The 10,984-nt window shown below is 37.1% G+C and overlaps 1 protein-coding gene across 1 annotated transcript; it reads right to left on the bottom strand.

The window, feature by feature from the left end:
- Window positions 1-1,117: 1,117 nt before the first annotated feature.
- GJA9 (gap junction protein alpha 9) lies at window positions 1,118-10,368 on the bottom strand. Its single transcript, XM_040337196.1, has 3 exons — window positions 10,109-10,368; window positions 8,027-8,080; window positions 1,118-2,852 (listed from the first exon to the last, which is right to left on the bottom strand). The coding sequence occupies exon 3, from the start codon at window positions 2,829-2,831 to the stop codon at window positions 1,257-1,259; it is 1,575 nt and encodes a 524-aa protein (XP_040193130.1). The 5' UTR covers window positions 2,832-2,852; window positions 8,027-8,080; window positions 10,109-10,368; the 3' UTR covers window positions 1,118-1,256.
- Between the last annotated feature and the right edge of the window lie 616 nt (window positions 10,369-10,984).

Raw genomic sequence — 10,984 nt, 5'->3', positions numbered from 1 at the left:
TTCTGGGAATGCCCTCTCATTAGCCCTTTTTGGATAAAGATTCAAGAGCTCCTACAGTCCCTGCTATCCCACCCCGTACCCTTATCGCCTTTACATTTCATATTGGGCCTACCCCTTACGGGTCTGCCTAAGACATCGCAGAAACGTATGTCTTTTGTCCTTTTAGCCGCAAAAAGAGCCATCCCTAGGCTATGGCTCTCTACTTCACCCCCTACTATTCACCAGGTTCTTTCAAGTATAATAGATACGCATAGGATGGAACATTTAACTGCTAAGATTGAAGATACCTTGCCTTTATTTGAGAGCATTTGGAAAACGTGGGATGATTCAGAGTTCTCATCCGGTTTCCTATCTGAACCCTCTCAAGAGTCTTGATTCCCATGGTGCATAATTTTTTTTTTTTTTTTTTTGTTATTCTTTGTTTTAATTTTCTTGTTCTTTTTATATCCTCTCTGGTAATGGCTGAATTTTTTATAGTTCTGTCTGTTTTGGACTGTGGCTAGCTTACATTGCCTTGATAATTGATTATCTTGCATGTTTGTGTCAGAGTGTACCTGTATCTCCACATTGTCTAAGATTTGTCAGCTATGTACTACCAAAAGTTGAATTTACTTGTTACATTGTCATACACTGTATACTTTTTTTGAAAATTTCGTAAATAAACAATAAAAATAAATAAATAAAAAATAAAATAAAATCCATCTAAGAGCAGGCCCTGCAATGTTCCTTCTGTTACTTTGTAGGCTAGATGTGTGCCTCTCTGATTTAGATTAACAATCACATTTAATATCAAAACAAGTTCCCTGACTTCTGGTCTAGGCCTCACTCATCCACCATTTCTCTGTCCAAGGTGAAAAAAACGAGGTTCCTCTTTGGCGGGGCTTCTGGTTAGTAAAAGAACCATATGGTATACTCTATAATAGCTATATGATATGATATTGTTAAATATATGACAGTTTCATCATGTTAAGTCTCAAATATGTTAAGCACATTTGTTTGCCCCCATTCAAGCATTCCTTGTGTGCAATATATAAAGGAATGCATAAATTGTCCATTGGTGTATTATTCTTTGTGGTGATAATCAGGCATTATTGAAAAAAAAGAAAATCTTAAAGTGTTACATTTTTTGAGTAGTTTATAAAAGAATACAAAGGTTACTCTTATACTAACAAAATCAATCTGTATAGTGTCAGCTAACTCTGCCTAACATAAATAATCTAGATGTTAGTGTAATGTGTAGGTAAAGCAACTAACTGTTAGATCTGTAGATCGGTGGGGACACGCCGGCTACTGGCGTTACTTGCCAGTGACATCCGTCGAGATGGAGAGAAGGTCACAGAGCCATCACACTCCTTATTCTGCTTATATTCTGGACTCTGCTCCCCTAGGGCTTCTGGTGTAGCTGGCCGACTGATGCGCTTCAGGTCAGACTTGGAGAGTGCCCATGATCTATTTGCACTGAAGCTGTAGCGTCCCCTACTGCTGCATACAGAATCTTGAACAAAACCACTTCTGTCACCCATTCTAGAATTGTGCCAAGGGGCACTAATTCTCCTGGTCTTACGGACTGCATTACTGGTTGAAGAACAAATAATATTTTTTACAGTGCAATCCATAGTGTCCTCAGAAGGTATTTCAGTCATTGTTCCCATTGGAATACCTGGTGCACTTTCAACACTGGATCGACTTATTATACATCCACTTTTCCTTTGTGGTAGACTTTTTGGAGTTTTGTTATCAGAAATATAAGTTTTGGTGAACTTTTCATTATTGTTGGAGCTGCCATTGTGGAAGTGGCTGTCTGCCATGTTTGCAGGGTTGGCTTCATCAGCTGATTTGGTTTCTTGTTCATCAAGGATACAGGTATTATTGTTTTCTGTACGCATATCTACTATAGGATGAAATCCACAAGGAGGATTCAATATTGGATATACAGATGGATCATTTGGTTTATCCATTAACAGTGTGTAGTTACTAGGAGCTGAAGGAAGGGTCTTGTGTGGACTAGAAGATGTCCCAATGCCTGTATGGGTTATTGTGGAGTGCTTCTTAGATTTAATTACATAAAAATCATCAAATTCATCTTTAAATTTATATCTTACTAAACATCCTTTCCTGACCTTTTTCACGCCCAGGTGTCCTATTTCCAGAATATTAAGAAAAAGAGAAACACCTGCAATGCTTTGCATAAATAACATAAATACTGTCTTTTCTGTGGGTCTTGATACAAAGCAGTCAACCACATTAGGGCAAGGGTCCCTCTGGCATTTATAAAGTGGATCTAACTGAACACCATAAAGTAAATGCTGACCAACCATAAAGCCAACCTCAACAGCAGATCGAGTGAATATATGTATAACATAAGTACAGAGTAGAGACCCACGAAGAGGAGCCTTGTTGAGTTTTCTTTGCTCCAACTGCCGGAGTTCACGCTCCAGTCTCCTACGATCCTCAGTCAACTCATACTCAACTCCTTCAAGTTCCCCTTTCAGTTGTGCTTTCTTCTTGTGCCTTTCCTTTTCAAGAACTCGAAGTCTGTAAATTGCATGGCCCATGTAGACTAATGAAGGTGAAGACACAAAAATGACCTGTAGGACCCAATATCTGATCAAAGATATAGGAAATGCTTGATCATAACAGACATTTTTGCATCCAGGTTGCTCTGTGTTGCATACAAATTGTGACTGCTCATCATTCCAGACTTCTTCAGCTGCTACCCCCAAGACCAGCATTCGAAATATAAACAGGATAGTAAGCCAGATCTTGCCAACTATAGTAGAGTGAATGTGGACTTCCTCCAGGATTACCCCAAGGAAATTCCAGTCTCCCATTTTTAGTCCACCATCTCAACACTAAATAAATCAGAGGAACAGAAGAACTGTTACTTCATGATGCAATTTGTTAATGTAAACTGGTCATTGATACAAGGCTGAATTATATGAATCCATTCTACCCATTTATAATGAGATCATCAAGGTAACTAATTTTTTTCAGCAGCACAACGTAATTTATATGTCATATTAATATCATGCTAAGCTACCTTCTTTATTCTCAATAGCCTAATTCATAAACACTGCTTCTGAGAGAAAAACACATTTATCTAAGCTTTAACATATAATGGGCCAGGCCTGCACCCTTTCTTCACAGGTTACATGGTTGGCTTAAAGGCACCAAATGATAGAAATTGGAGAAAAACATTTAAACTACTTATATTTACATTCAGCCCACAGAGTGAGTTGATGGTTTAGGGTGGCCCTGTGGGGTTTCATATATAGCTGTCCTTAGGCTACAAGGTGTTGAGTGTAAAATTTAGTATGGAGTCCCCTTGACATATACTTTAAACATAATTAATGATGCCAGATATACTTTTGCAACAAAACTGTGCACATAATCAGATAACAAATGTGGTTAAATAGCAGTGGGTGAAAAGTAAATACACTGATATAATACATAGTATAATTAATTGCAGTGAGAACTGGATGTTTGGGCTGTGAATATCTACTCTCCTATATTTCACTTGAGCCATACATTATGCAAAGTTCTTTTTCAATTTCCTTTAGATGTACCTTCAATTATGTAAAGAGTATGCCTGACTGCATACAAATTGAAAGTGTTTAGGTGTGACTTCATATTCAAAGGTTTTGGAAAATCTAAAGGAAATTTATATAAGAAAATTGTATAATGTATGGCCAGCCTTACACTGTGCTAGACTTCTCTTAACAATGTACAATTACATGTTGAGAGTGACAGAGCCATTTTGAATCCAGCACAGAGGATGATGCAATACTGTCAAAAAAATACCAAGTCGCCAGGGCCAAATGATGTGTTGCTAAAGGCATGCCAAGTTGCCAGGAAAGGGCTGTAATAAAGGAAAAGGAACCCATAGCATAGTGGGGTTCATGTGCCAAAATAATGATCCCAGTACTAATAGTCAGAGGAGTTTCACGTTACCCAAAGAATGCCATTTTAACAGAGGCCATAGTATTCTGCCAGGTGGGGTGTTGCATTAACAGAGAGTTGTCACTACAAAGTGACCGATACCAGTAGCCCTGAAGATGGCATAATGGTAATGAAGTTGCATATTACCTATTGTCAGATACTATTTAGCCTTAAAAGTCAGGCCCTGCCCTGGTAAAGTAAAAAAGTTTTAGAAAGGCATACAGAGATTTTTTTGGGTTAACCAAATTAAAAGCAGGCAGCTTGTAGTTTCTGTTCTTAGCCATGACTTTTACCTTAAGATATTTGAAATTACAAACAAGTGTTCTTTAATATGGATGTCTTCTAACTAAAGTTTCTATCTGTATTAGGGGGGAGGTGGATATCCTGGGCACCATTACACTCCGGTAAGTTTCTCCTTCTAACTATGAAGCCTCGTACACATGACCGAGGAACTCGACGGGCGAAACACATCGTTTTGCTCGTCGAGTTCCTTGTGAAGCCATCGAGAAACTCGACAAGCCAATTTTCTCCATTCCCATCGAGGAAATAGAGAACATGCTCTCTTTTTGGCTCGTCGAGTTTCTCGACAGTTTCCTCGACGAAAATGTACACACGACCGGTTTCCTCGGCAAAAAAATATCTCCCAAATATTGATGCTGGCTGCTGGAAAATCTATTCTTGTTGGGGGCTTTATTGTTACAGGGGAGGATTTATTGTTGCTTGGGAATCTATTGTTGCTGGGGGGGGTCTACTGGTACTGATTGCAGGGAATCTATTTTACTGCTTTTTGTGCTATTAACAAATTCCATACAAATTACCTAGAACCACAACATGATACTTTGGTTCTATACTCTTGAAAAGGGGCAGTACAGAGAGGTGGGTAGGAGATTGAACCAATGGACAGTGCTCGGAGGTGGGTAGGGGGAGGGAGGAGAGAGGGGGTGACTCAAGAGTACCTGCACCTATTTTGTGAGAAAAAAAGCCATGTGTATATGTATGTGTATATATATATATATATATACACAGTATCTCAAAGATTGAGTACTCCCCTCACATTATTGTAAAGTACTGAGAGAGTACAGCTTGTATAACAGTGTAAATTTGATAACTGCTTGGACTTTTGAGGTACTGCTTGGACCTTGAAGAAGGGGTAACACCCCGAAAGCTTGTCCTGAAAAATTGTATGTTAGTGCAAATAAAAAAAGTATCACGGACAGTACTCAATTTTCTCTAAATTTGATAATAAATAGTATATGTGGCGCTAACTCAATAACTAGGAATAATTCATACAGTGCAAAAGTACATATGCATATTAGAAAGGATAAAAATATATTTAAAATTCAAGTTCATAAATGCAAATATCCACATTCATATAAGTGTAAAAAAGATGACCAACCATAAACCAACCATACAGATGAATAAATAACAAAATCTTCAATGTCAACAAGACATGAAATAAGTAAAAAGTGCAGTGAATCCAGTGCAGGAAAAGGCATCCAATCTTAATGTGTAGTCACATTCTCCTCCACCATCCGTAATCCACCACAAGTGTGCATCAGCCTCTGAGCTCAGATAAAGACCCCAAAGGGTCTAATGATGCTTCAGGTAAGTTTAAATCACAAGGGTCCTCTCCAATTCACAATCTCCTCCTTGTAATATCAAACACGGCTGAGGAATGTGGTAATGGCAGTGGATATGAATAATCAATGTACTCCCTCTGTGTTACATACGTCCTTCTTAAACTTGATCAATTTAGTCAAGTTGTAGTGTTTCAATACCTGCTCTGTTCAGTTTTACTTCCCACTGTGGTGATGTAATTGCCTTCCAGTCCTCAAGGCACCCCACAGGTCATGTTTTCAGGATTACATAGGTGTCTACACAAGCTTTGATACCTTTTCCTGCACTGGATTCACTGCACGTTTTACTTATTGCATGTCTTGTTGATTTGTTGTGGTTTGCACATCAGTCATATATTTATTCACTCAGTGTAAATTTGCTGTCCCCTCAAGTTAACTCAACACACAGACATTAATATCTAAACTACTGTCAACAAAAGTGAGTGCACCGTAAGTGTAAATGTCCAAATTGGGCCCAATTAGCCATTTTTCCCTCCCCGGTGTGATGTGACCTAATAGTGTTACAAGGTCTCAGGTGTGAATTGAGAGCAGGTGTGTTAAATTATGTGTTATCGCTCTCACTCTCTCATACTGGTCACTGGAAGTTCAACATGGCACCTCATGGCAAAGAACTCTCTGAGGATCTGAAAAAAAGAATTGTTGCTCTACATAAAGATGGCCTAGGCTATAAGAAGATTGCCAAGACCCTAAAACTGAGCTGCAGCACCATGGCCAAGACCATACAGCAGTTTAACAGGACAGGTTCCACTCGTCATGGTCAACCAAAGAAGTTGAGTGCTCAGTGTCATATCCAGAGGTTGTCTTTGGGAAATAGACGTATGAGTGCTGCCAGCATTGCTGCAGAGATTGATGGGGTGGAGGGTCAGCCTTTCAGTGCTCAGACCATATGCTGCACACTGCATCAAATTGGTCTGCATGACTGTTGTCCCAGAAGGAAGCCTCTTCTAAAGATGTTGTACAAGAAAGCTTACAAACAGTTTGCTGAAGACAAGCAGACTAAGGACATGGATTACTGGAACCATGTTATGTGGTCTGATGAGACCAAGATAAAATTACACTGTTATACAAGCTGTACACTCACTACTTTACATTGGAGCAAAGTGTAATATCTTCAGTGTTGTTACATGAAAATATATAATCAAATATTTACAAAAATGTGAAGTGTGTACTCACTTTAGTGAGATACTGTGTATATGTGTGTGTGTGTGTGTGTATATATATATATATATATATATATATATATATATATATATATATCTTCCAGAAATATATAAGATTAACTGTAATCAATGTACTGTAATATAATTAAATAGTGAGTATTAGACTGGCTTTTTCTAGTGCCCTACATGTATGATTCAGTAATTAAAGTAAATAATGTATTATGAATGCATCAAACATTGAAAAATTTACCATCTGATGTTGTTCTGTATTTCCACAGTTATTACCTTTTGTATCACCTGACCCTTCCTCTTAGATTGTAAGTTCTAACGAGCAGGGCCTTCTGATACCTCATGTATTGAATTGTATTGTAACTGTAATGTCTGCCTTCATTTTGTAAAGCGCTGCGCAAACTGTTGCAATATAAATCCTAAATAATAATATTTAATATACTGCTATAATCTGCAGAAAGTTATAGACATATGTTGAATACAACAAAGGTACATACTGCTTATGCCTGTCTACTAGGCAGTACAATAAACAGATATATTGATATCAAGATAGAAAACTATTTCTCTGACAAATAATACATTCTTAGGAATGCTAAACATTTTAATGAGTTTGAAAAGCATCTATTGGTTGTAGCTTATACCATCTCTATGAGTTTTTCATCAAAGAAGATCATTTGTAGATCAGTACTTGAAAATAATGTAATTTCATAAAAGTTAAAAACAATATGCTTCGTGATTCTTACTGTGTTAATCTAACGGGATAATCAGATCAATACACAGATGGATTAGGAGTACTCCTAAAAAAAGGTATTGTATTAAGCCTCACACACGGTACATTGGTTGGCCAACTGAGCGTCTGATTTTTGTGAAAATGGCGTGTGACAGGATCACAATTGTCGTTCCACAAACACGAACGTAGTGACGTACTACGAGGAATTTTCGCTCTAGAGTGCCACCCTTTGGGTTCCTTCTGCTAATTTTGTGTTTGGTGAGCATTGATTCCGAGCATGCGTGTTTGTACTTTTGAATTTTGTGTGACGGACTTGTGTACTGATGATACGAAAATCAGACGTGGAGCCATTGTCAGCCGAAAATTTACTAGCCTGCCATCCAACATTTGTTGGCCAAAAATGTTAAAACAATTGTCTAAAGGAGGGTACTAACGGTAAGAATTTAGGACAAAAAGTCTGTCAACAGTCAATCCCCTTCCAACAATCGAACCGTGTGTATGAGGCTTTACATCCCATGCTTTAAAATTGCTGTTTTTTAATCAGAACTTACTTGTATCTTACTTCATGTTACTGGCCACCACGATCGTGGAGGGTATCAGTAGATCTGTTACAAAGAAAAATAAAGATAAGAGTTAAAGGGCCACTACCACAAAAATGTTTGTGTTCTGACATTTGAATGTGGTTAATGCATGTAATGGTGGTAATGACTATATAAATACCTTTTGTTCTTTTAATTTCTTTAGTTTTATTATCACCACATTTACATGAAGACTTCCAGTGTTTGTGTGTCCATATTTCCAGTACAAGTGACAGTGTCAAGGGTTAGGACAAGCTATAACACTAAGGCCTCGTACACACAACCGAGGAACTCGACGGGCGAAACACATCATTTTCCTCATCGAGTTCCTTGTTAGGCTGTCGAGAAACTCGACAAGCCAATTTTCTCCATTCCCGTCAAGGAAATAGAGAACATGCTCTCTTTTTGGCTCGTCGAGTTTCTCGACAGTTTTCTCGACGAAAATGTACACACGATCGGTTTCCTTGGCAAAATAATATCTCCCAGCAAGTTTCTTGCTGGTTTTTGCCGAGAAACTCGGTCGTGTGTACGAGACCTAACAGGTGTGCCAACACAGTTACCTTTATTTCACGTGGTCGAAAGTGTACGTAACCTCTAACAATGAACTTCTCTTATTTGCTTTCTTTTGGCCTGTTAAATATACAATTTAAAACATTTTGTTTCATCTATTTGATACGTACACAAAATATCTGTTGGTCCTGCCAGTAATCCAGTGAGCTTTATAACCTCCTGTGTACATTTCAGTGAGTGATATTAGCTCTGTGAACTATAGTGTTCTGTAGATAGTGTAGTGTAAATAGATCATGTCCATTACATACCATACTGTAAGCGAGCGTTGTCACCCTAGTTGAGGAAATGTGTTATTAGAAAGATCACCAGGAAAAAATAAAGGAGAAAAACCTGAAAAAAGCAATATGAATACAGCTTCCACATCTAAGGACTTCTAGCTGCAATATATTACATTTGTATTCTTCAGTTTAGATATGCTTTTATTCTTTTTTGGTGTGCATGTAAATGTAAAGAAAAATATAAATGAAAGCATTCATAATTAAAAAGGAATTCATAAAATCAACATACAGTAAGTAATAACCACATACAAGCATCAGAATACACGTTTCACAATAGTGGTCCTTTTCAATTTTTTGTAATATGGAAATAAGTCATCTATGTGAACCTTCAATGAGCATCAATTATATCAATGCATTTAAAATCACATTAATAATAATCAGTTGTTCATAAGTTTGTGGCAAGAACAACAATTTTCATGGCTCAGAATTTATATTTTTTTGCGGTAGTTGTTTTGAATAAATCAATGAACAAAGAACAAATAAATGAATGTCCCTTTTGTCTTTACTAATCATCTTTGTGAACATCAAGGCAAAATATACGTTGTTCGGACGCAACACATTTTCTGCTCACCAACACATAGGGTTCTAGGTAAATAAAATTAACAGCAGTTTGAAATTTGTATGGCACTCCCTGTATATAGACAGATAAGTATAGATAAGTACATATAGATTAATATGGACAGAAGAGAGATAGATACACCATCATCCGTTTTACCAGCATCATAAAAAAAGAACACAAAAGAGAAATACAAACATAAAACATAAAACATTTCCTGTGGGCGCCACTTATACAAGTTTTTAATGGTCTCGGTTATCAACATCATGGAATATAACTAGATGTATCTTCAAGGTGAAGTCCAATATTATAACTTAGCACCAGCAGTCCCTGATCTAAAGACATAACACTGGAAACATACTACAGCAGAAATGCATGTAGAGCAGCTTCAGACTACATTCTTTATATCTGTTCTTTGTCACTCTATGTATCATTTTTGTTGGAGAATAATGGTCTACCGCTGTTTCATCTTGGACATTATTTGAACAAAAGATTTTGTTCAATCACATTTTTTTTACTGTTTACTGCAAATAGTTAAAGCTCTTTTATGTACTGTGCAGCTACAGTTACATCTATATGTTTTTTTAAAGCAATAAAAAACATAGAAATATATATAAAACAGAGCACTTCAGCTAGCATTTGTAGACATACCTTTTTATTTCACTGTGACACAGGTAGGACTCCATGGAGAAGGTCTTCTGCTGTGATGTGTAGCTAGTATTGTGTTAAGGGAAGGAAGACTGAGTGTTCTCTGTTGAACTTATACTCGGCATATAAAAATCAATGTGTGTGTGTGCAGCCTGACATCGCTTCCAGCTACATGTAAATGGTTTAGCTAACCCACTCAGTTCCATAAGCTTGCCATAGTGTTGTTCTGGAAAAAAGACTAGGGAACTGGTTTACTTGTTGATCTATCTATTCTTTTTCCAAATTTCAACGGGAGAATGATGTATGACTACTAAAATTATGACATTTCTTGCCTTTTTTTGGTATAGTAAGTTTAATTTAAACTCTGTTGAGTTTGAAAAGCAGGTGCTACATTACAAATGTATCTGCATATTTATATAGATGGATTAATTTATAACATAATTTTTTTACAATTAATGACATAAAGGGGTTAATTATCTAAAGGCAAATAGTCTGATAATTTTTCATGGAATACCTAATCATATGCTAGAAAAAAAAACAGTACATTTGCTTGCACATAATTTGATGATGGAAGTCAGCAGAGATTCCCTCATTCACTAAGCTAAAAGTAAATTCCATAGAGAAGTGGAAATTTCTTGTAATCAGACTAGTTGTCTTTAGTAAATAAGTCCCAAAGAGTAGTACTCAGAAGCCAATAAGTGATAGCAGCCTCCCAGTGTGTAGTGGACATTGGTAAATCAACACTGGACCACGATAGAAGCAGAATACTGACCATGAATATCTAGCACCTCAATGCTTTTATTTACTAATCCGCAGATTTACATTTCCAACATGAACATATCTGGTATTTGAGTGTCTTTCCAGTATCTGGATGTGGGA

The sequence above is a fragment of the Rana temporaria genome, chromosome 2 (assembly GCF_905171775.1).
Source record: "Rana temporaria chromosome 2, aRanTem1.1, whole genome shotgun sequence".
Taxonomy (NCBI): Eukaryota; Metazoa; Chordata; class Amphibia; order Anura; family Ranidae; genus Rana; species Rana temporaria.
Note: the sequence above shows the minus strand (reverse complement) of the source record. Positions and strands in the feature narration are given on the sequence as shown.

Coding starts and splice junctions, on each gene's coding strand:
- GJA9 (XM_040337196.1), bottom strand. CDS start 2,831: ATGGGAGACTGGAATTTCCTTGGGGTAATCCTGGAGGAAGTCCACATT.